The 27,014-nt window shown below is 36.7% G+C and overlaps 1 protein-coding gene across 1 annotated transcript; it reads right to left on the bottom strand.

Annotated features, from left to right (window-relative positions):
• Nucleotides 1-4,291: 4,291 nt before the first annotated feature.
• On the bottom strand, nucleotides 4,292-8,393 carry LOC127934486 (uncharacterized). Its single transcript, XM_052531921.1, has 10 exons — nucleotides 8,184-8,393; nucleotides 8,080-8,112; nucleotides 7,688-7,987; nucleotides 7,134-7,448; nucleotides 6,223-6,324; nucleotides 6,107-6,131; nucleotides 5,957-6,006; nucleotides 5,170-5,221; nucleotides 4,917-4,951; nucleotides 4,292-4,755 (listed from the first exon to the last, which is right to left on the bottom strand). Exons 1-10 carry the CDS (start codon nucleotides 8,206-8,208, stop codon nucleotides 4,718-4,720), a joined length of 975 nt encoding a protein of 324 aa, XP_052387881.1. The 5' UTR covers nucleotides 8,209-8,393; the 3' UTR covers nucleotides 4,292-4,717.
• Nucleotides 8,394-27,014: the final 18,621 nt, after the last annotated feature.

The following is a 27,014-nucleotide window of genomic DNA, read 5'->3' on the forward strand; positions in this document are numbered from 1 at the left end:
TTCCTTCTACAGTAAAGAAACCCCATGACAGGACTGATCCACCTCCAAGTTTGAGGATAGAGATGGTGTTCTTCTGCTTATGAGCTTTGCCTTTTTTACAGCAGACATACCGCTGATCCATGGGTCCAAAAAGTTCCTGTTTGGTCACATCACTCCATATAACATTCCTCCAGAGCTCCACAGGTCCACACAAATGATTTTTTTCTTGATCAAGGGTGGTATTTATCAAGATGTCTCAACATGAAGGCCATACTTGTCTATTGTTCTTTTTACACACTGCTTTGAAATGGTTTTCCTCCTTTCATCGGGTCATCTCTCAAGTCTTTGGCTATACATTGCAGGTTTTTTCTCAGTTGCTCTGATTAAACATTTTATGATATTGTGCTTTTTCTTCCTAAGCTAAGAAATAAGGCTGAAAGCTGTGTCTCTAGGAACTTTCAATGTCTTGGAAATCATCATATAGCCTTAGCCTTTCTAAAGAAATACAATATTTCTTCTCTTTTGCTTTTGTGAGATCTCTATTGACATTTTTGCTACTCAACTTCAACACATGCATGGGCTAACTGTATGTGTAACAGCTCAAGCTAATTCTGTTTTTAATAGAGTTTCTAAAGGCTTAATTGTGTTTTGAGACTGTTTTATTCCCCACTATGCAAATAAGTGATTTAATAACTACAATTTTGAATAGGGATTGAATAATTATCACATAGCAGTATTATTAAAAAATCTTATAACTCAAATATATTACATTATATATTGACAATATAACTTTTAATATGCCAGTGAACTGTTATAGATGCAAGTTTTATTATATCCTGGATCTTCAGAAAAGCTTGTATTTGTAAAGTACTGCAGTCTCTAGGGGGTTGAATAATTTTGAACACAACTCTATATATATGCATACATACAGTACATTTAAAAAAATGAATCAGAGGACTTCATCTATGTCACAGGCAGGCAACAGGGGAAAAAAACGTTATTTATGTCAACATGGACCAGTTTTCCAGCCTGACATGGTAGTTTGCAATTCTACACAAGATTCTCTTCCACTATTCTTTTGATCTTTCTAACTGATTATGGGAGCCACAGAGAATCTGCTCGAATTTGGTTGAACTATGTGTCCGGTCCTCTGTCATTTCATGCACAAAAACATAGTCTCAGTCACAGTAGCTCTAATTTCATCTTAAATGACTGTTCTTGGTCTTGCTCTTCCTTGTCATCCTCTTCCTTCACATCGTATAGGAACTATCCCTTACCTCTCAGATTGATGAAGGCACCCATGCCATCTGTGCACTTTGAACTGAAGACATCTTTTTAGCAAAGTATACACAAAATGCATGCAAATATCAGGTTTTATAGAAACTAATTAAAAGGTTGAACAGAGTTTATAGATAGTTGCTGCTCCCGCTAAGCAGGCAAATTTGTGCATTTTTCTCGTTGTCATTTGAAGTTCAGAGGATTGGAGCTACAGAAAGTCATTGTGTAAATTTCCACTACTGTGCAACTGACTGTGGTTAAAGCTATTATATGAGTAGACATGTATAGATATATATGAACGCAGTACTAGATGTGTGATGCAGAACTTAGCTCTATTTCTAGTTTCGCCTTTAGTGAAGCAGCATTTGCAGAGATGAATGATAGGAAGGTGGTTAAATACAGGATGTGAGGTGCATGTGTGATTGTGTGTGTGTGTGTGTGTGTGTGTGTGGTTATACATGTGTTGCATATGCATTTGGCCATTAGTTCAAAACCTGTAATACTGCCCAAAATATGTTTGCTTGTCTGTTGATTTATTTTTTCTCAATTTGACCAGCCAATTCATATTTAGCCTCTTCTGACCTTCTGTAATATGCTTATTAAGTGTGTACTGTGTGTCATAAAGGTCATACCCATAGACACCTAAGCCACTACCACTGAAACCTTTTGCAAATTTTCCATCAGGTGCAATTTTACACACATGGCTTAAGTGGTTCTTCTTTGTACTCGTTCTTCTTTATAATCGGACAGACAAAGTCATCTGTCATAATAATGAACTTTCAGTTTGTTTTCATCAGCATCCTTTGCTCTAGTTTTTCAGTATGGTTTATCAGTCATCTAATAAATTGTTAATTATCTCATTAGTTCACTCTTTTGCCTTGTGTATACATTATTCCTGTTTGGTTTAGTTTGATTCTGGATATTTTATGTGTTTTCTGATCTGTTTCTGCATGTTTCCAAGTTAAGAGTTATCTACTGCAACAAACCCAGACATCATCTCCCTGTGATATATCATTTATGGAAGCACACAGTGAACAAAGTATGTAAGTAAACAAAGAAAAACAAATAATTTGTGAACACACCAAAATTTTATTTCAATTTCAGTTTGGTGTTTTTATGCAAATGTGTTTAGACAAGTTTAATCTGTTTTAAGCATTTACACTGAAATACTACTAAAAAGAAACCCAATGTATCTCAAATGTGCATCTACACTATAGTAGTGAAATTTAGAATTCAGATCATTTTTTATGTGAAACAATTTATCTAAAATATAACTGCATTAGCCTCTTCAAAGACCGACAGAAGCAGTTGTACATAAAGTAGTTTCCTGCAGTTAAAGACGATGCATTCTGCTCAGTTGATATATCTCTGAAAGTTTAGTTTACAAGCACTGCAAAAATATTGATTCTTTTATGCAGTAAAAATAGACATACACAGACATTTTAGTGTTAGTATTATATAAAAGATAGTATCAATTGAATTTCACGTATGAGTTGAATATTTGTACAATATAAGCAGATTTCCTTCACAGTGCATTATACTTTTTGTTGATATTTTTTCAAGATAATAAAGATAATATTTTTGAAAATGAACAATTATGTTGTAAAATCAGAATTTGCAATATTACGTAATTGTGGTATAGATGTCCTTTGTTCTTTTCTAAGTCTATCTTGTGTATACACTAAACCAGCCTTAAGTGGAAATTTTTCAAAATTGAGATGTAGACATCATCTGAAAGCTGAATAAATTTATTTCAAATAAAACTTTCAATTGATGTATGGTTTACAAGGATCAGACAATATCTGGCCGAGATACAACTATTTGAAAATCTGGAATCTGAGGGTGCAAAAAATAAAATAAAATACTGAGAAAATCACCTTTAAAGTTGTCCAAATGAATTCTCAGCAATGCATATTACTAATCAAAAAAAATAAGTTTTGATATATTTACGGTAGGAAATTTGCTAAATATCTTAATGGAACATGATCTTTGCTTAATACAATACTGAATTTTGGCATAAAAGAAAAATCAATCATTTTGACCCATGCAGTGTATTTTTGGCTATTGCTAAAAATATACCCCAGCAATTTAAGACCAGGGTAGATAGAGCTACTTCTTTCCTCCAAAACAAGATGTATATACTTATTGCAATGCAGACCTGCCAACATGTATGCATTTTGCATACCGGCTACGCATTTTACCCTCAAAGTACGCTGGTACGATTTGTCAATCTAAACTATGCAAAAATCTAGTGATGCCCCTGTCCACATGCAGTACTCAAAACAATCAACAGAAAAACATGAAGAGTTCAACCACTCATAGCGGGGTTTTTTTTTTTTTTTCTTGCCATTTAAATAAATTCTGTGTTTTATTTCAGCCAAAAAATACAGCGTTATAATATTTGCTTATATTGCCAAGCCCTATACAGAAGTGTACTGAAATTTAATTAAAGTTTTTTTTTTTTGTATAACATAAAGTAAATAGCAAAAATGTACTAAATAGTCACAGTAAACAGTAATAAATTGCTAAAAGTAAAACTGTAAACTGTTTACCCCCACTCCAACACCCATAAGGTCCTAACCCCCTCACCCGCCCGCCTGACGGTACTCAAAAAGAAATTCCAAGGTTGGCAGGTCTGTCAATGGACTTCACAGAAGAAAACATGAATTACTCTACTTTCACAGCCAAATATAACTAAAAACACTACATGGAGCTAAAATATCTACTGATTCTGAAAAACAAATCTATACTATCACAGGTCCCCATGCTTTAACCAAAAAAGGCCCAATTATTAAACAAAGTGTATCATCAGTGTTATTTATAAGTTACTTAGTATTTTATTATTTTAACTTATTCATACTAAATGACATAAAATTGACTTTAATTGATTCTTTATGTAATGTTAACAGTTAGTACATTTCAAAGTCCAATCGACCTTTAAAATATCGTCGATAAAGGTCGATTTTGTAAAGTGCATAAAAAACATGGAAATATGATCTGTAACTAGTGAAATATCTTTCAATTCCAAGCATTTTATTGTGAGATATTCTTCAATACATTTGTGAAAGCACTAACACACTGCAGATAATATATATATATATATATATATATATATATATATATATATATAATAAAACCAACATTAGTTTGTATTCTATAATGTGATGTTACATTAACAATATGTATATTGCATTTTGGTATGAATGCTGGGAGTTAATGTCCAGTCTTGAAAGATAATTTACACTACTATTTACATGAATAAAGTGACTAAAGGGATAGTCAACAATCAGTCAGTAGGTCCGTGTCATTAAAAAAAAATCAACAATAGTGACAATAAACAGATTACAAACAGATTAAACCAGAAACTTAAAAAGACAGGCTAAAAAAGACCACAAAAAGCAACTGTTGTAAAATAGCAAAAGCAAAGGTAACACCACGAAGTTGCAACAGCATAATTTAATCATACTGTAATGCTTCCCACGTCATTATAATCTTCATCTGTAAAAATAAAAGACATTTGTGTTATGTAGACAAGGCTATTCACTGTAACTGCACAGCACAAAATGACTAAATTTCTGTGTATACATTACTGTTTTTTACAATACTTGCTTCAATAATTACACCGCATTAACTCATTCATTCATTCAGTGCAGACCTACCACTTTCAGAGGAATCAGCAAACTCTGAGGCACTCCTGAGTCATTATGGACATTGATTTACAGCATTTGTGTTGAAAAAGTAAATAAATAAGAAAAAAAGAGAGAGAAACTAATCAATCATTCGTATGAAAGTTGAAATTGCAACAGACAAAACAAAAGACGTGAAATCAGTCAGAAGTATGAAAAATAAGAGATGAAAACAACACAAAGATAAAACAGCACAAAACATATTTATACATAAATTATGGCTTACCAGACAACATGTTGTGTGTCACCAGTATCAGATGTGTGAGGATTGTTAACTTCTGGAAGATAGATTTGAAAATTTAAGATATGAAAGTTTTTTAAGGGGTTTTAGTCCATTTCTTTAACTTTGAGGTTATCTGTATTTTAGAATTGAAGTATACTCCTAAATGCTTACAAGTGAACATTTAGCAGATAAAAATATAAAAAATGTGTATATTTGTAGCAGCTATATATATATATATATATATATATATATATATATATATATATATATATATATAAATATAATTATTTTATTTTTTTTCTGTGGTTCTAATTTTAATTTTGTGCTCCAAAGATAGAGGTTTGGAATGACATAAGGTTAAGCAAATGATGACAGAATTGTCATTTTTGGGTGAACTATCCCTTTAAAATAAAATTTAAAAAAGTGCCACCGCCACTTACATTTATGTACAGAAATATCTAAAACTTTTAAGAATGAGTGGACCAGTAAAATATCGAATTTGTAAGAACTCATTCGATCTGCCTATATCTGCCCTATTGATGAATCTTCATGCTTAATTTTATTTTTTTCTAAAAAACCGTACAGATTCATATGATATTGCCACATCATAGTCAGATTTTCTCATGAGATCAGGCTAACTTTGCAAAGTAAGAAAGTTAATAAACAAGTTAATAGAGTTAATAGAAATCCATGAGCTCAGTTGTTATGTACTGTATAGTGACAGCATACCCAAACCTTCTGTTTTCATACGAAATAATCCAACAAGAAATAATATCCATTAAATGAATACCTTCGTAGTAAATTTCTGTTCCTCTGAGCTCTGTCTCGTTATTCGAGGATCTGTTGATTTAGGAATGCATTAAAATTTTATGCTAAATCTAATATCTGATATATTTACATTTCTAATTTACTTTAATTTCTTTTAACTTTTCAAACTGACCTTTCAATGTTGATTCTAAGGCATCCTATCAGAAAAAAAAAAACAGTTTTAGGATTTAAACAGAACAAATCAACAAAATGATGTGTAAGTGTTTGTAGATCTAGAGAAAGTTGTACCTCGTTTTCGGATCAGTGCCCAGATTCCCAGAAACAGACTGAAGAGCAAAACTATGATAGAGCACGTTGTGGCAATTATAACTTTGTTAATGCTGCTATTCACTGTCAAAGAAAAACACACAAAAATTTATTATTTTGACAGTTTACTTAGTACTGTAGTTAACTATAATGCATTATTTACAGTGAATGTATATACTTGTATATGGTATTTTCAGGTAATATAATATGAATAAAATAAAAGGCTATACCCGAGTTAAAGATAACACTTTCATGACTGTTTTACAATTAAGAACACTTAAAAAGCACTCTAATAATGTTGTATGAATTATTCGATTTTATAGTACATTTTAAATTATTGTTTTAAAAATCTTTAGTCATGCTTTGATGCACTTACTTTTTATGTGTTTAATATTATACTAATGCACATGTAAAAAAAAGGAAAATTAACTTTAATTTGTGTTGTTAACTGTTACATTTAAATTTAATATTTTTTAAATGCACTAAATTACAACTTCTTAATTACAAATGTGTAATTGCAAATATATGTAAATAAATGACATGCCCGTTTCAAGTGTACAGACGGCAAAACACTTTAACCATATTTTAGACAACATTATAAAATTGCACATCGCTTAAGTCTTAATTAAGTGGGTTAAAAACAACTCTAAATTTCAGCTAATATAATAGCTGCATTTAATATAAACTATAAACGCATCTTCATGTAATTGCAATTAACATTGTTAAGTGCCTGAAAACATTACATTCAGTTTGCACTCAAGTATATTCTTTTAAAGTACATTATTTCTATAATAATTACTCTTTTTTTTTTTTTTTTACAACTTCCACTGAACTGATTAAATTACAATACTAAATTGTTTTGTTTTGTTTTGTTTGTCCTCTTCCATTCTTACCAGTAATCTCAAGATTAACTGTAATATTTTGATGAAGTCTCATTCCATGGTAAGGGAGTATGTTTAACAATATAACACAACTGTATGTCCCAGCATCTTCAATCCTGACATCTCTGAGGGTGAATGTTGTCATCATCTTCTCTGTGTCCCAAATATTAACTTCAACAGGTGTTCCATTTCTGATGAGATAAGCCAAAATCATGTTCTTGGACTGGTTTTTGTTTAAAGGTTTGGACGTCGAACAGTTAAACTCAGCATCACTTCCCACTGGCACCTCAGGTTTGAGCAAATGTATCTGTGCATAAATAAAAGATTCTGTGGCGAGAAAGAGAAAACTTAGGGTTGAATGAAAAAGAATATTCCAGGAGAAATCAGCCCCCCCCCCCCCCCCCCCCCCCCCTTCAGGAGAAAACTATTAAATATCAAACATTTCGCTCTCATTAAAGGCAGTTCTGAGTGTATTGTGGTTGCACAATTAAGTAATTACATATTTCATCTGTGCCCAGGAATCAAACATATTCACAAATGCAAGCAAAAAGAGCTGTGTATCTTACCGATCACATTTATGAAGATGTAATTTTGACCATATCCTGTTACTTTGGTTATTTCCAACTGCTCTTCTGAAAACACACAGTTGTAGTTGCCTGAAGCGTTCAGTTCTATTCTCTCTATTTTAAAGGTGGTGTCTTGTCGAGGTGTCCCTTTTTTCATAAGAATGGCTTTACCATTTTTACACAGATATGAATGAACTGCCTTTTCTGTAAAGCCAAATGTGCTGCAAGTAACCTCCAGTCTTCCACCTTCTGGAACTTCTGAATTTTCACTGTAAATCTTAGCTTGATGAATCTTTTGACCTGAGAAGGTAAGAAGTTTGGGACATTTTCATCCTGATAAATACAACACTACATTTACTGAGTTGTTTATTAAGTGTATTATTGGAACATACCTTGACATTTAAGGAATAGATTCACTGTGATATCTGAAAACAATAATCAACATTTTTTTAATTTATTGATCATTAATGATAGATTTTGTAATTTCAGTACTTACATGCAAAGAGAAGCACACCAACCATGGCTGCTTTGATATTATTCTCTTTCTCTGCACAAAATAACTGAGTTTCTCATAGCTTGTGACCTATATGCTATTACAGGGTCCCTGCACTGAACAGAATAAGGCAGTGCTTTCAGTAAGGTACAGCAATAGTCATGCTGTGAAGGCGTTCTCAATGCGGAAACACTGTCAAACAGTGCTAACAGATGTACAATATTCTGCATATAACATATTCAAGTAGAACTACATTTATTCAATATTCAGCACTCACAATGGATTTTTATATTCATCTCAACATATATTTCAAAATAATTAAATAGCAAATATTGAATGTCCTTTTGACTGCTATATCTATGAATGCACTACTGATCCACACAGAAATGTTCACATTCTACGTTTATTATTTTTTTTTTTTCATTTTTAGAAAGTGATAATTTTTTCCATAGTAACAATAACAGTCATGTGATCTGTAGATATAGAGTTGTTGCAGAGTGAAACGGAGACTAGAAAATTAAAACAAGCTATACAGTTTGTCAGCGTGTGGCATTTTTCACATACAATACACAAACCACTATGTCAGTGACTCTCCAACCACATAAATTAATAATGTGCTATAGTAGTTCAGATGATAACAAAAAAATTAGTTTTCCAGTAACATGCAGTATACTTTCCAGTGATTAGAAGGATGTTGCAAAATTAAACGTTTTAATGTCACATTTGTATTGCGAATGTGCCGCTGAGTGAGCTGAAGCAAAAAATAAATGAAATAATTCTATCTATGCTACTCACAAAATGTGCTTAGAGCCTAACATGTGAAGGTATATGGTAACAGCGCAACTAAGAGTTCAAAAGCAATAAATACATGTTGCTGCAGTAATGGTGACAACAACTGCAATGGCAAAACATATTAGTAGGTTAGTACAGAGGGTACTCATCCTGAATATATATATATATATATATATATATATATATATATATATATATATATATATATATATATATTTATATTCAGGATGAGTACCCTCTGTATGTAGCTTTGAAAAATCGTAATGAACAGGTTAATTCGGATGGTTCTTGTAAATGCTCCTTCTTGTTACAAGTATGGTAGAACCATCACTTCTACCTCAAAAGACTGCTTTTTAAGTTAGCTTCCTGATGTATCCGAATTCCTTAGTATATCAAAAACCTCAGAAAAACCTGATGATGTAACAGAAACTATGGACTCCCTCTTTTCTAGCATTTTAAATACAGTTGTCTGATATTGTGGTATAATGAGCATACTCGCACCCTAAAGAGAGTGGCCTGAAAAAATTATCCTACAGAAAAAAGCATTAAAAACTGCTAGATCCGGTTACTTTTCTTCTCTTTTAGAAGAAAACAAACATAACCCCAGATATTTATTAAAGGTCCCCTTCTTTGTGGTTCCATGTTTTAAACTTTAGTTAGTGTGTAATGTTGTTGTTAGAGTATAAATAATATCTGTAAAATTCTAAAGCTCAAAGTTCAATGCCAAGCGAGATATTTGATTTAACAGAATTCGGCTACAAAAAATGACCCGTTTGAACTACAGCCCTCTAGTTCCTGCAGTAATGACGTCACTAAAACAGTTTTTTGACTAACCTCCGCTCACATGAATTCACAAAAAGGGGGGCGTGGCCTTGTTGCGCTCCGACGGAGAAGAAGGAAGAGCTGTGTTTGTCGCCATGTCGTTGAAACGCTGTTGGAGATTAATGGTTACAATTTCTGTTTAACTCGGTTCCGGAAAATTATAATCTACATGTAAAACTATGTGCAGCAAATTTTGCTGAGGACAGCTTGCTGAGGACAACTTTCCCAATCTCAATCAGTTTAATGCCGGATTCGCACAAAGATTATTCTTGAAAGATGAAGCAGTTCCCTCTTTGTCCGGAGAAGGTGTTGTTTATGGACCACAACCGGTAAGTGTATTTTATTATTTAAGTTGGTGCGTTTAACAGTTTCTGTAACTTATTACACAAAAGGCAACGCTGTTTAGCTTTGTTAACTAGATGTTAGGGCTATGCAAAAAAAAACGAATGCGATTTTCATGCACATCTCGTCAGTAAAAACACTCCTGTGACTATAAATACATCTCCAGCACATGCTCCCGCCCACTTGCTTCTCAAAACTACTCCAAACTAGTCAATCGCGTTTGCAGGAGCGCAGCGTGCTGTAAGCTGCTGTCGAATCACAATACAGGAACCGCTGCCCCAATCAGAACTCATTACGTATTTCTGAAGGAGGGACTTTATAGAACAAGGAAGACATCAGCCCGTTTTTATGACAGTGAAAACAGCGGTATACAGAGAGGTGAATTGTGTGAAAAATACTGTGTTTTTTTACACGCGAAACATGAACACATGGTATATTGCACACTGTAAACACAATCAAAGCTTCAAAAAAGCATGTAAAACGGCATCTTTAAATACAATGGCTAAATTAACAAAAAATAAAGCCTCAACAAGTGTTGAAATTTCCCAACATCACAGCAGTAATGACTTTATGAACTACTTTACTTCTAAAAACGATACTATTAGAGATAAGATTGTAACCATTCAGCCGTCAGCTACAGTATCGCATCAGACAGTGCACTATAGACACCCTAAAGAACAGTTCCACTCATTCTCTACTATAGGAGAGGAAGAATTGTATAGACTTGTTAAATCATCGAAACCAGCAACATGTATGTTAGATCCTATACTCCTAAAAGAGGTGCTTCCAGAAGTCATAGATCCTCTTCTGATCATTGTAATATAAGATACTAGAAAAGGTAGTATCCCCACAATTATATTCCTTCTTAGAGAAAAATGGTATATGTGAGGGTTTTCAGTCAGGATTTAGAACGTATCATAGTACTAATATTGCTCTCCTTAGAGTTACAAATGACCTGCTCTGATCATCTGATCATGGTTGTATCTCTCTATTAGTTCTATTGGATCTTAGTGCTGCGTTTGACACAATTGACCAAAACATTCTTTTGCATAGACTTGAACACTTTTTTTTGGCATTAATGGAAGTGCATTAGCATGGTTTAAATCATACTTATATGACCACCATCAATTCGTAGCAGTGAATGAAGAGGTATCATATCGATCACAACTGCAGTATGGAGTACCTCAAGGATCAGTACTAGGGCTGCTACTCTGTACGCTTTATATGTTACTTTATATATATCAGGCTATCACTGTAAAGTTGATGATACGAAGCTCTATATTTCTTCGCGGCCCGGTAAAACACTCCAATTTGAAAAACTAATGGAATGATTAGTTGATATAAAAAACTGGATGACGAGTAATTTCTTACTGCTAAATTCTGAAAAAAACAGAGGTGTTAATTATAGGTCCTAAAAACTCTGCATAACCTAGAACACTGTCTAAGACTTGATTGCTGCTCTCTCAATTCTTAGTCATCGGTTAGAAACATATGTGTGCTATTTGATAGCAATCTTTCCTTAGAAAGCCACATTTCTAGCATTTGTAAAACTGCATTTTTCCATCTCAAAAATATATCTAAATTATGGTCTATGCTCTCAATGTCAAATGCAGAAATGTTAATCGATGCATTTATGACCTCAAGGTGAGATTATTGTAATGCTTTATTGGGTGGTTGTTCTGCACACTTAAGTGTATTAAACTACAGTTAGCCCAAAATGCAGCAGCAAGAGTTCTTACAAGAACCAGGAAGCATGACCATATTAGTCCGGTCTTGTCAAAACTGCACTGGCTCCCTATCAAACATCGTATAGATTTAAAAATATTGCTTATTACTTATAAAGCTCTAAATGGTTAGCACCTCCGTATTTGAATGAGCTCCTGTTACTTTATAATCCTCCACGTCCGCTATGTTCTCAAAACTCAGACAATTTGATAATACCTAGAATATCAAAATCAACTGCAGGCGGCAGATCTTTTTCCTATTTGGCACCTAAACTCTGGAATAACCTACCTAACATTGTTCGGGAGGCAGACACACTCCTGCATTTTAAATCTAGATTAAAAACCCATCTCTTTAACCTGGTTTACACATAACATACTAATGTGCTTTTAATATCCAAATCCATTAAAGGATTTTTAGGCTGCATTAATTAGGTAAACCGGAACCGGGAACACTTCCCATAACACCCGATGTACTTGCTACATCATTAGAAGAATGGCATCTACGCTAATATTAGTCTGTTTATCTCTTATTCCGAGGTCACTGTAGTCACCAGATCCAGTCTGTATCCAGATCAGAGGGTCACTGCAGTCACTCGGATCCAGTACATATCTAGACCAGATATTGGATCTGCACCTAGAAAGGACCTCTACATCCCTGAAAGACAGCAGAGACAAGGACAACTAGAGCCCCAGATACAGATCCCCTGTAAAGACCTTGTCTCAGATGATCACCAGGACAAGACCACAAGAAACACATGATTCTTCTGTACAATCTGACTTTGCTGCAGCCTGGAATTGAACTGCTGGTTTCATCTGGTCAGAGGAGAACTGGCCCCCCAACTGAGCCTGGTTTCTCCCAAGTTTTTTTCTCCATTCTGTCACCGATGGAGTTTCGGTTCCTTGCAGCTGTCGCCTCTGGCTTGCTTAGTTGGGGTCACTTCATCTACAGCGATATCGTTGAATTGATTGCAAATAAATGCATTTTGCATTATTGACACACTGTTTTCCTAATGAGTGTTGTTCAGTTGCTTTGATGCAATGTATTTTGTATAAAGCGCTATATAAATAAAGGTGACTTGACTTTCCTGACAAATATACACACTCACAACAACAATAACAAAACAATTACACTTATTATTACTTTCACTACTGTCTGTTTATCCACAATACTAAATAATCTATTGCATTTTTTAATGTCCATTGCACTAGTGTAAATGATGTTCATATGTTCATATTTTCTGCTTATAGTGTACAAAAACATATTACATAATCCATGTGCATAGTATGCTCATAGTACACCTATCTGCATATCATGCTGATAGTATAAAAAAATCTTTAAATTGTGTCCATAGTACTGCCTTTTCTGTATATTTATTGTGCATTTGTAACATACTGTAGACACTGTATATCCTGCACTTCTGGTTAGATGCTAACTGCATTTCATTGCCTTGTACCTTACATGTGCAATATAGTTGAACGAATCTAATGTAAATGATGAGATTTCAAAAGATTCACTGATTCAAGCCAGAAGATTCTCTTGGGTTGCATTATTGTGTAAATCTGTGTTCAAATTTGAGGTTGTCGCCCCAAATGTGGTTTTAAATTAATTTAAAGGCCTTATTTGGGGCAAGTGAGCATGGTGTGTGATTTCTTGTCAAGCAAAAGACAGAACTGAAGAGCATAAAACAATACCCGCAACAAAATATCGGTTTCTATATTTGATATATATATATATATATATATATATATATATATATATATATATATATATATATATATATATATATATATATATATATATATATATATATAAAACTATATATGAAATCTTGAACATATATAAACCTGTTAATCCTTAACAGTAAAGTGAACTGAAATTGATTGAATAATAAAAAAAAAATTTCAAATACGGTCCCCAGCAGCCAGCAAAACTGAGAAAAAAAAAGTGTTTATTACGTTTGAAATCTGGATATTTATCTTACAAAAACTCATGGATTCGCTACGGGGGGTCTTTATTCACCCCCTCAAAGCCATGTTAGGGATGTTTTATTGCAGATGTGTGCACTTTATTTCACGTCTTCTGAACAGTTGACAACAATCATCCACTTAACCCCACTGAAAGAGTAAGGACAATTTTTCATATAATTTTCGATTGGATTATTCTGAAAGAGGAAAGTCACATACACCTAAGATGCCTCAAGGGGGACAAATAATCTTAATTTACTTTACTTTTACTATTTGAAAAACAATTTCTTATTAATTTAAGTTTGGGGTGAAATATAACCTGGACATATTCTTTATAGATTTTATGAGATTCACCTATTTATTTGTAAGTCAAATTGAAGATCACCTCAGTATCATCTCAGTAAAATTCGTAACCAATCATTTCCTGATGGGGGGAACAGAGACATTATGTCTTGACAACACTGGAAGCCCCAATCATCTCTGAGTTCCCTCAGAAAAATGCTGGGTGATGGGTGGATTCTGCATGCCAAGCCACTCCCCCTTACATACGGGTATATAAGATGGCTGTATGCATCTGTGTCCCAGCACTCAGGGAGTGGTTCAGGGTTGTGACAAGGGGACATAACAACACCCAGTACATAACTTAGACATTCCCTATCTGTCGGTAACTACGAGTTATGTCGTGATGACTTTAGGTGTCCCTATGGAAAGCACCACAACCACTGAATGTATTTATAACCTGTCATAGCCAAGCCATCGCATGTCAAGTAAAATGTAAAAGCTAAAGTCATAATCTTCCCAATGGCGAAGAGCAAATTCACTGACCTTGGTGGCGACAGGAGCCAATGGTACATACATCGCTGCTAGAGAAGGCTATGCTGCTGTTCCGTCCACAGAAATTATTTAACAGAGGACATTTCAACTTCTGGAAAAAGATTACCAACAAGTTCTTCTACCACTTACCTATTACCCAACACATGGAAAGCGGCAGGCTCTACGCAAAGGTTGTAAAACCCTGCAAAGGTGTTACGTGTTGCTAAGTCCACAGCTCTGCACATTTTTATTAGAGAGGCACCACGAACCAAAGCCCAGGAGGAGGCTACACTCCCGGTGGAATTAGTCCTCAGCCCCAGAGGGCATGGCTACCTTGGGATTGGTATGCCAACGCAATGACAGCCACTATCCTGTATCCACTAAATAAGTTGCTACCTGTAGCATAAGAACTGCTTCTCAACATAATTAACTCGTTGTTATCTTTAGGTCATGTCCCAAAACCATTCCAGCTGGTGGTTTCTAAGCCTCCTATTAAGAAACCACAACTAGATCCTAATGAACTGGCAAATTATAGGCCCATTTCAAATCTCCCATTTATTTCTAAAATTTTAGAAAAATATGTCTACTCAATTGAGCTCCTTCCAGCAAAATAATTATTTGCATGAAGAATTTCAGTCAAGTTTTAGGCCCCACCATAGCACAAAAACTTTACAATTTAGTTCCGTCAGATCAGGCTGCATCTCATTGCTAGTTTTACTTGATCTTAGTGCTGCGTTCGACACCATAGATCATGACATACTCACAGATTGATTACAAAACTATACAGGTATTCAAGGGGTAGGCTCTAAAATGGTTTAGATCCTACCTGTCTGATCGCTACGATTTTATTTAAATGGGGAGTCATCTCATTTATCACCTGTAAAATATGGAGTGAAACAAGGATCTGTCCTAGGTCCTCTGCTATTCTGAATTTACATGTTGCCCCTTGGTAATATTATTAGAAAATAAGGGATATGTTTCCACTGTTATGCTGATGATACTCAACTATATATCTCAACGAGACCAGATGAAACTTCTAAATTATCTAAGCTAACAGAGTGTGTTAAAAATGTAAAAGATTGGATGACCAATAATTTTATCCTATTAAAACAGTACACAGAAAAACACTATAGTTTGCAACTAGACGGATGTACTGTTACTTCCTCTACAGTAAAAAATCTGGGTGTTATGCTAGGCAGCAACTTGTCTTTTGAAAACCATATTCCCCATGTTACAAAAAGAGCATTTTTCCATGTTAGAAACGTTGCCCAGATATGAAATATGCTACCTGTTTTTGATGCAGAAAAGCTAGTTCATGCATTCATGACCTCTAGACTGGAGTATTGTAATGCACTTCTAGGTGGTTGTCCTGCATCTTCTATAAACAAGCTACAGGTAGACCAAAATGCAGCTGCTAGAATCCTTACCAGGTCAAGAAAATATCATTTTCATAATACCCCAATTTTACAGTCTTTGCACTAGCTACCTATTAAGATCTGTGTGAAGTTACAAATTACTTACCCATAAGGCCCTAAATGGTTTAGCTCCTATGTTCCTAACTAGCCTTATACCATGCTACTATCCATCACGCTCCCTAAGGTCACAAAACGCTGGACTTTTGGTAGTTCCTAGGATAGCAAAGTCCACTAAAGGAGGTAGAGCTTTTTTGAATTTGGCTCCCAAACTCTGGAATTGCCTGATAATGTTCGGGGTTCAGACACACTCTCTCTGTTTAAAACTCAGATTTAAAGGCAATAGCTCGCATGGTAGATTGAACTCTGGCTTGAGTGATAGTGACTAACACCAATGGAGGCAGATCACTTAAGTCTGCTATGTCCCTTTCAGGAACCACACGTGGAGGTTCCAGAGATCTGGACGGATGTGCTATATGGTGCCCTGCTACTTATAAAGAAGGTCCTTTCAGCTTATACTAAACCTCTGTTTTATTTAGATAAATGTACAATACTTGCATTGCCTTGGCCATTGAGTGTCTAGATGCGGTCTCAGATGAAAGAATTGATGGTTTGAAATATTGGTGGTGTTGAAATTGTGATCACGTTTTTCTGGGTTTGAAGGGTGATGAAATATTACTCTGAATCTGTGGTGGTTGGGAAAGTTTTCTCCCAGATGTAAAGTGAAGACATTAGTCTAGACAAGACCTGCCAGGTGTGATTGTGCCAGGGAAGTCGTGGCCTAATGGTTAGAGACTCCCAATCGAAAGGTTGTGCGTTCGAGTCCCAGGTCAGCAGGAATTGTGGGTGGGGGGAGTGCATGTACACCTTCAATACCATGACTGAGGTGCCCTTGAGCAAGGCATCGAACCCCCAACTGCTCCCCGGGCGCCGCAGCATAAATGGCTGCCCACTGCTCCGGGTGTGTGTTCACAGTGTGTGTGTGTGTTCACTGCTCTGTGTGTGTGCACTTTGGATGGGTTAAATGCAGAGCACGAATTCTGAGTATGGGTCCCCATACTTGGCTGAATGTCACTTTCACTTTCATACAGAGACAAAAAGCAAGAGTGAGGTGGGTCACTGATGTGAGACCTTTTAAGTTCTATGAGGTCTCACATCTGGGGAGTTAAAGAGACAGTGAATGACAAGAGAGGACCAGGCCTAGACAATTTATGTTGTTATTATGGTTTATGCGGCAGTCATTCGCTTTACTTTCATTTTGTGTTCGTTTATTTGATTCTTAAAGTTTTATGTTTAAATGTTTGCCAGTTCCCGCCTCCTTCCCAGATATATGAAATTTGTTACATTGGTACTGAAACCTGGGAGGAAGGAGGTATACCCGGTCAGAGAGCCCTCACTGCTGAGGGGGATTGCGGTGCTGAAGAGATCGGCTGCCTGAGGAGGTGGTGCCGGAGCCTGTTGCCGTCAGCCATATTTAGGGAGGAGTAGGGAAAGGGGGGACTCACTGCTGGCTGCCCTCAATCAGAAGAGCCATCACCGTCCACATGGAGGCGGAGGAGCATTTCGCAGTCCATCAAAGGATGTCCAGTGCCATCGCATGGGACCACGAGTGAGAGCATCTCAGCTAGTTAAGGACCAAGCAGCAGTGTGTCTAGGAACCGGGCAGATAATTTTTTTTATTTTCCTCTCTCCTCTCTCTTGTCTCAGTCTCTCCTCATCCTTCTATCTCCTTTTTCTCTCACCTTGTCTGTCCTTACCCCCCACCCAGAAAACATTGGTCTGACGGCGATGTTGTGTCCACGGCCAAAAGGGTGATTCTCACGAAATCGTAGTTTCAAAGATTTCATATATGACATTTAAAAAAATGTTTGTATCAACAAATTTTCTTTTTAAGCATTAAGAGCCGGGTCTGAAGTGTCAGTGACCATAAATTTAAAAAAGTTTTACTGACAATTTAACAACTCTTTGAACATATTTTCCAAAACATGTCCTTAAAAATCTCATTACTGTAACACTCTGAAAAGTCCAGTGATGTAGGGAAAAATAATACATTTTCACATTTTTAAAACAGTCATGCACAGTTACTTGAAACTCTGGAATAAAATATATTTTTATAATAACATTTTTATGTGATTTTGAATTATTTCTCTCATTACCGCAACACCTTCTGCATTTTGCAGCCAATTTTTTATTTATTTTTTCAGTAAAAACTGAAATATTTTCAAAATGATGTTGCAAACCTGAAAGAACACAATGTATAGATTGTGCACATACATTTAAAAGCAGACTACTATTTTTCAATTTCTCAAATAAATCTTAAAAGAACACATGTTGCGGTAATGATACATAGGTTACGAAAATGAGGTTCATGATTTCGGTAATGATAATAGGCATATTAAGTATGTGGTTTAGTCAAACAAATAATATTAAATGTAGAAAATAAATTAGATAATATTGGCATAAATTATTTTGCAGTGCTTCATAACTAGATAACATAGGGTATAAACACCAGGGGCCATTTTCACAAAATATTTTAAGTGAAACTAAATGTTGCTCCTAACTCCACATCTTTAGGACTCTTCTTTTTTATGCAAAAATCAGATCTGTGAAAAGTTAGTGGTAGTCAAGAGGACACCTAAATCACAAAGACCAAATCCTAAACAATCCTAAAATGGCTGTTTCCACAGCAATCCAGTTTGGATTTCTTTTACCTTTGTACTAAATCTTACTGTCATATCAGCCATAATAATTCTAGTCTGTTAATTAAAAGGCTGCTTATACATATAACAATTATTTATAAGATGCAGACATGTAGAAGCTGACAATTAGCTGAACATATGCTTGTTTAATTAGTGACACTCTAGTTCAAACTTTATTTGAATATTGCAACATTTTTATTTTGAAATCTTTATTTGATTATGGCAACATGATATCTCATTCTACAATATTTCTATTATAAAATAACTGACAGAGACCCATCCCTTATCAGCCAATCACTGTGGGTGTAGTTAGTAATCATGCTGACATCATCCATACCAAAAAGGTCATCCTCACTCTTTTTCTTAGCTTAAGATTTCTCCCCATTCCTTAGTAAAATTCTGTCACAGCTGCTTTTATGAATAGGTTTTATGAGAAGCAGTTTAAAGGGCACCCTGTGGTTTTCCACAAAAATAAATACTTAATAGTGTAATGTTAGAAAACAAAGAAGACTAATATTAGTTTTGTAATTTTAGTTTTATTATTAAAAAAATATTCACAATACATTATTACAAAATAATGTTTCTTATTTTATTTGATATTTTATGTAATAATCATATAATTATGTAATAACTATTTATTAATAGTTATTGACAGTGGGAATGTAGTCTTTGATAACTCAAGTGGATTTTTTTCTTTCTACTGAAAGAGTTGGTTCTGGTAAAGAGTATACCCAAGTGTGAACCTAAAGTTTTTCCAAAATCCAAATTTCCAAAAAGATGATGCACAATATATTTTTCTTTTTTCCTTTAAGATGTTCTCATTCAATTTAACCCTAACCATTCTATAATAATTGTTTTTGAATTAGAATTTCAAACTGCTGCATTTTTTCATATTTAAATACACTGCCATTCAAAAGTTTAGCATCAATAATAAAAAATAAAAAAAGTTTTTTTAAAGCCTCTTCTGCTCATCAAGGCTGCATTTATTTGATCAGAACTACAGTAAAAACAGTAATATTATGATAAAGTGATTATCTTTTTAATATACTTAGAATTTTAATTATACCAGAATTTTATTTCTGTGGTGACAAAGCTGAATTTTCAGCATCATTACTCCTGGTTTCAGTGTCAAATGATCCTTTAGAAATTATTCTAATATGACATACACCCAAGTATGGTGACCCATACTCAGAATTTGAGCTCTCCATTTAACCCATCCAAAGTGCACACACACAGCAGGGAACACACACACACACACACATACAAAGTTCTGTTGCTCAGTATAAAAATCATTACACTTATAGAAAGTCTTCATAATGATAGATGCACCAACATTTGTGTAGGCTTCCCAACAATTTTTGATAACTACTCCTGCTGTAACCTCTAACCCATAATGTCTCTCTCCTTCCTGGGATTTGGTGGGTTGGTATAAACGTTTTCTCTGAAATTGGTCACCCTAGCCTTTGCTTAAGCTTTTTTGTTTTGTTATTAAATAATATTTAATTTAATAACTCATTATATACATTTAACAATAGTCTGTATGATTACATTCACATTACCGAAAAAGAGGTTCTCTCTACCGCAACTGGCCTTAAATTGTTGCGGTGAGTGAAAATGGTGTTGCGGAGGATGAGGTGTCTTAGCATGTTTTGCTAACAACAGAGAAGCCATGATGATTTACCTAATTTTTACTCTGTGTATAAAATCAGTCATTAATGAAGTATATTTTCATAGAAAATGTGTAATCTAATATTTTTCTAAATGTGGAAAACTACCCGTTTCGGTGATGATAATCAATTTGTCGTGTACACGTTCTGACAAGATAATTTTACACTTTTAACTGGAACAATATGAAGATATCTGCCTACCTTGTTGGTATTTCGAAGGTTCTGCCTCATGTGTTGCTTAATTTAAAATCAAGATTTATATTAAAAAAAAATTGTGTGTGTAAAAAACCCTCAAAAAATATTGCGGAGGATGAGAACATTAGTCATGGACACTTTATATTTCCACTATTGTATCATTATTATACATGAGTATGCAGTCTGTCATTTTTCTGTCATGTGAAAAATTATAGAAGAATATCCATTTACTTTTTTTCAGAATATTTTAACTGTAATTTGTTTAAATTACAACATAAGTTAAGATACAGCTGGACGCATTGCGGTAATGAGAATTTCAGCAGAAAATGCAATAAAATGCAAAAATAATTCATTCCTATGTTGAAATTACTCTTTGTGCAAGGTAGAGAACAGTATTGTCTTTATTATGGTGTTTTTATATATTACTAAATTGCATGTTTAATATCTAAAATCACTAGTGACATGGCGTTTCAACTGTTTCGTGAGAATGACCCAAAAGGAAGGGGGGACTAGACCAACCTTACGAAAGTATGACTTACAGAAGATAATCTTAGCGTACAAACGTGTCGGGAATTGTGCCATAAGGTTAAGAGAGAGGTTAAGGAATAGGTTAAGAACTACTTAGCGATAAGAACGTTTTGGGAAACCGGGCCCTGATTAATACTGGTCCTATGTTTTGTGATTTTCTTGTCACATGACAACAATGGCTCCTGCAAGGTGGTTATTCCACGTTCAAATATTAATATTCTTAATATTATTTATATGATTAAAGTTTTTTAAAATAATTGCAATTAAATAAATAATATTGATTTATATTATTATAAATTAAAAACATTAATAAACAAATACGAAAATAGAGATTTTTGACAATAATAATGGACTTCAAGATTATTTCAGCACTTTTTATTCAGTGATGACCGTCATTAAATCATATTTCTGACGAAAATGGTAGGCCTGTAAACTTATTTCAGAAATCCAAAATAGATACAAAGATTACATTGAAAAAATAATTTTGTAAATAGATTTTTTTCATTTTAAGATACTTATTTGTCATTGTCCCAGTAAAGCAAATGTGAAAACAATATCGTCAGAACATAGAAAGGTATACAGTTTTGAAACATGAGGGTAAGTAAATGACAGAATTTTCATTTTTTGGGTAAACTATCCCTTTATATAATAATTCAGTATTTTGCAATTGGTATTTTAGTTTGGTCAACAGATTGCCTTTCAGGATGTTACACAGTGGCTGTGTGATTATTTTAAATGTAATTATCTATGAAGATTCGGGAGGAGCGCGTCAGATACTTAGCCTAATCATCACAGGTGGACCACAATCAAGTAATCAATCCCACAGTATAAATATCGCTGACTTACCTCTATCCATTGACGGTTTATCAGCATGCTGGTTCGCTTCGTCAGTCACCTTATCACAGACCCAATTTTCGTACCAACGAAGAGCGCTAAACAGGGGATTTATAAGACCTGTTGCTTTTGCCGGACCCGAGATCATTTCTACCCAGCCAAACACGGCCGTTGAGCAGCATTAAGCGTCATCGCGACAGCTGCTATCCTCGCCAAGCCACACATCGTGGCCAATAGACCGTGCAACTCCGAGCTCGTCTTGCTCGATACACGATCGTGCCGCCCGAGACCGAGCTCTCGTAGAGCGCTGGATTGCAGCAGAAAGAATCCAACCACGGCTCAGTGTTTCACCACGGCGTTCCGGCCGAGTGGCAGTGTGAGGCCGCTTCCTCTAGCGGCGCAGACTAATACATTTCCAGGCGAAGACGCTAAAAAACAGGTTCTTCTTTTTCTTCATTGGATTTTACGGCAGTTCGCATTCAAAGTGTTGCATCTAAAAGCAGTTTTGCGGCTAAAGTTTTGTTAAACTACGTCTTGACGTAGTTCTGTCTTCTTCTAGTAGCGTTTTATGGCGGTTTTGGCAAACCAACGTAAAGGTGCATTACCGCCACCCGCTGATCCGGGGTGTGGATCCCGCATAGATTTGGACTACAGATCCACCGTTCCGTCGGATGATGATGCCACTTTTAACCACGAAGCCAAAGGCATTAGGTTAGATTATCGTAATGCCTTGTTCTCAGGCCTTCCAGCTAAATCGTTGAGCAAGCTTCAGTATTCTGCCGCACGCTTGTACTTCTCCTCGCGAACACATTACCGGTTCTTTCACAATTACACGGGCTTCCCGTAAACGTGAGAATTGATTTTAAAATTTCTATCTTAACATACTAGGCACTTCATGGGACGGCACCTGAGCATCTTTGTGAACTCATCAGTCCTTATATTCCATCACGCTCTCTTCGCTCTACTAACTCTTTCACTTCACCAGCCATAATGTGAGCTAAAGACCATGGGGCAAAGAGCCTTTTCATATGAAGCCCCTAAGCTATGGAATGTACTTCTTCTGCACGTCAGATATGCACCTATGTTGGGTCACAAGTCACATTTATTCAAGACTGTCTGTCTTTAATGAATTGTTGTATTGCTTTTGGCGTTTGTTTCTACAAATAAAATGCATTCTTATTATTATTTATTATTATTGTTACATTCGCCTTACCGCGCACGTTTAAACCTCGCCGAAATGATACAGACATAAGTTCAAAAAAAAAAAAAAAAAAACCTTAAGTCTCTGGATAAAAGCGCCTGCTAAATGCTTAATTTAATTTTAAAATTTTAATTTCCATGCAAGTCTCCTGGTAGGACCAAATCATTTAGGGACCTATTTTACCATTCACTGGCGTGATCACTCAAAATTAATCTAAAACTCATCTGCCCTCGTGTTTAGATGCAGGATAGCAAGTGTGAGTAAAATTACCATCGCCTTTTAAGGACCGTAATACGAAAAAACCGGAAAGTAAATCTCTTTAGAAACCACTTGGAAGCGAATAGCACATAACTGCTGTTAACCCATTTGCTGCAAGCATCGCCAACGCCCCCAGTCTACGTTTCATTTTTACAGCACGTTAAACATCACTCTCTTACTTGATCTGGATAAACCGCGCATCAATTGAAGTCCAAAGACTTTGGCTTTTATATTTGACCAATATTTCGATAAAACATAATTCCAGTGATTAATTTTCCATCATGTCAGGAAAACTATTCCTATTCCTGAACGGTAAACGTCAAAGCGTTAGCTCATGGACAAATGTTGATCATGGATCTAGTCAGAAAGAATCATGAACAGAAACATCTTTATTTTGGGTATATAATTTCTGCCTCCATGCCAAAAATGGGGGGTGTCTGGTAAGGGGTTAACGTTACTGCTAAAATCATGTCTTTCGGTACAACGCCTTAAAAGACTAAACATGCTCAATCGTTTCCAAAAGCCTCTGTTTCCACAGTCCATAATACAACGTGAAAACAGCGTTCCAAACGTATCCGCTCGGGAGTCCGTCTAAAGAGCCCGGAGGCCAAATGAGAGGAAAGATGCTTTTCCAACAGGAACATAATAAGGTGGACAAGGCCTGAGGAATTGTCAAATCAGGCAACAAATTGCTAAGCTGGTAACACAGTAGGCTACCCATTCATTTTTAGCTTGCCCCATCAAATATTACTAACACTTTTTACTCTTCCCACAGCCAACATCTACAGCAGCCGAAGCAAGTAGCCTTTTATGTACCTCCTCACTGCCGCAGCAGTGTCTGCTCCCGCAGAAGCCTTTCCTGTACCTCCCCACCGCAACTGCAGTGTCTGCTCCCGCAGGAGCCTTTCCTGCATCTCCCCACCGCCGCTGCAGTGTCTGCTCCCGCAGGAGCCTTTCCTGTATCTCCCCACCGCCGCTGCAGTGTCTGCTCCCGCAGGAGCCTTTCCTGTACCTCCCCACCGCCACTGCAGTGTCTGCTCCCGCAGGAGCCTTTCCTGTATCTCCCCACCGCCGCTGCAGTGTCGGCTCCCGCAGGAGCCTTTCCCGTATCTCCCCACTGCCGCTGCAGTGTCTGCTCCCGCAGGAGCCTTTCCCATATCTCCCCACTGCCGCAACAGTATCTGCTCCCGCAGGAGCCTTTCCCGTTCTCCCCACTGCCGCAGCAGTGTCTGCCCCCGCAGGAGCCTTTCCTATACCTCCTCACTGCCGCGCAGTGTCTGCCCCCGCAGGAGCCTTCCTACACCTCCTCACTGCCGCGCAGTATCTGCTCCCGCAGGAGCCTTTCCTATACCTCCTCACTGCCGCGCAGTGTCTGCTCCCGCAGGAGCCTTTCCTACACCTCCTCACTGCCACGCAGTGTCTGCTCCCGCAGGAGCCTTTTCCTATACCTCCACACTGCCGTAGCAGCCCCACTGCTGTAGCAGCGTCTGCTCCCGCAGGAGCCTTCCCTACATCTAAATATATAAAAAATAAATAAATAAATAAATAAATAAATAAATAAAAATAAATAAATAAATACCACACATCACCTCTGCCTAAAGGCATGCAATGCATCCGAGCTTGCGGTGATAGCATCATGTATCGACAATAGCCAAGACGATATTAGGCCCATTTTCCAACCAACGTTTTTATAATAATCATTAGGCGGCCTACCTTAAATCGGCTATCAAACTGCTCCGTTATCCCATCTCAGCACTGCATTTCCCGCTCGCCCGTGCTCTCAAAGGATGATGTGAGCCCGTAGGTTTAAAAAAAAAAAAAAAAAAAAAAAAAAATTCACTGGACAAGCGAGATGACCGTAGTGCCGACTACATGACCTAGCAGTATTTAAATATAGTACTTATACTTAATACCAGTGTATCAGTACGTCCGAAAGTATATATTTTTTGATTATTGGTGATTCCATAGGCTCTTTTCGTGCACCTGCATGGTCAAAATGGTAAATAGTAAGCTCAGAAAGTATAAAGAATCTTTCTCTTACTCCACCCATGCACGATTACATCGTCGATATGTACCATCGATCTCACGTGCTGACAATGACCACATTGCCGATACATGGCACCTATTTGGGGTACACTGGCACAGGAAATCCAATTTATTTTTGCACTCTTAATTTCGGATACTATGACTGCACCAAGATTTTTTCGGACTCATTATCGGAAGCAGCTCATTGGATTTGCTAAACAATTATTCAAGTAAGCCTCACAGCGTCTACCCTCGTAGACAAATAAATCTTTAGTATCGAACTCCCTGCCAGGCCCTGCAAGAGGGCTCCCGGTTGAACCAACCTTTGCCTTCTCCATTCAACTATCAGCAAAGCTTACTCGTTTGACATCGCAAGTATTACAATCCTGCCAGATGCTTTCCCACTTAATCAATCTTGGACTTTCCATCCGACCACCAGCGAAGCTTACCCGATTAAAATAGGCCGATTAACAAAAAAAAAAAAAAAAAAAAAAAAAAAAAAAAAAAAAAACGACATTTACCTATCGAACACCAATGAGTACATTGCAGCCCAAACAAATTTTCCCTTCGATGGCAAGATGTACCCATCCAATACCGCAAGTTACGCTTTCGCCGAACACTAACGAGCTCTTCGCAGATAAAACAATCTCAATTTTCCCTCCGATGGCTGGAGAGACTACCCATCTGGTGTCGCAATTTTAATAAATATAATAAATAAAAATAAAAATAAATATAGAAAATAAATAAATAAATGATAAATAAAAAGACACCGGATGCTGGCCATAGCCTCCCGACCAGATAACCTTACCTTTTTCAATCCTATGGCCGGCAAGGCTTCTCTCTTCGATGCCAAGAGCTTGAGCTCCCATCGGATGCTGACGAGAGCCTCCTGGCCAGACAACCTCACCTTTTCCATTCTGCGGCCAGCAAGGCTTACCCGTTCGTTGCCAGGAGCTCACACTCCCTTCGGACGTAGGTGAAAGCCCCCGGCTACCTGCTTTTCCATTTCTGTCTTTCGTACGGAGAAGTTTACCCGCCCAACGCATGGAGTCAAGGCTCCCATCGAACGTAGGCGAGAGCTTCCCGGCTAGACAACCTTACCTTTTCCGTCCTTTGGCCAGCGAGGCTTAACCGTTCTATCCGGGAGCTAAGCTCCTGTCGGACGAAGGTAAGAGCCTCCCGGCCGGACAACCTTTTCCGTCCTTCAGCCAGAGAGGTTTACCCGTTCGATTCCTGGAGCTAAGCTCCTATCGGACGTCGGTCCGAGCCTCCTGGCTAGACAACCTGACCTTTTCCACCCTTGGCCAGCGAGGCTTACCCGTCCGATGTGAGTGCTCCCATCGGACGCCGGCGACAGCCTCCTGGCCAGCCAACCACGACCCTACTGTGTGTTTCAGGTTACTAACCTACAAGCAAGCTGCTTAAATGCTGCAAGTACCTAACACACAATAAACTCTCCTTCCTTCCTATGGTCACCAAGGCTAAACCGTCTCTTGCCAGGAGTAGCAAACTCCCTTAAACGCCGACGACAGCCTAACGACCACGCAAACTTACCTT

Source organism: Carassius gibelio, chromosome A18, assembly GCF_023724105.1.
Source record: "Carassius gibelio isolate Cgi1373 ecotype wild population from Czech Republic chromosome A18, carGib1.2-hapl.c, whole genome shotgun sequence".
NCBI classification, from domain to species: Eukaryota; Metazoa; Chordata; class Actinopteri; order Cypriniformes; family Cyprinidae; genus Carassius; species Carassius gibelio.

What these genes read in the sequence shown, in the direction of transcription:
- LOC127934486 (XM_052531921.1), bottom strand. Translation starts at nt 8,208, where the DNA reads ATGGTTGGTGTGCTTCTCTTTGCAT. An exon ending in TGGTGTGCTTCTCTTTGCAT is followed by an intron (nt 8,113 to 8,183) that starts GTAAGTACTGAA and finishes TATTGTTTTCAG; the next exon opens with ATATCACAGTGAATCTATTC. An exon ending in AACAGAAATTTACTACGAAG is followed by an intron (nt 5,222 to 5,956) that starts GTATTCATTTAA and finishes TCTATCTTCCAG; the next exon opens with AAGTTAACAATCCTCACACA.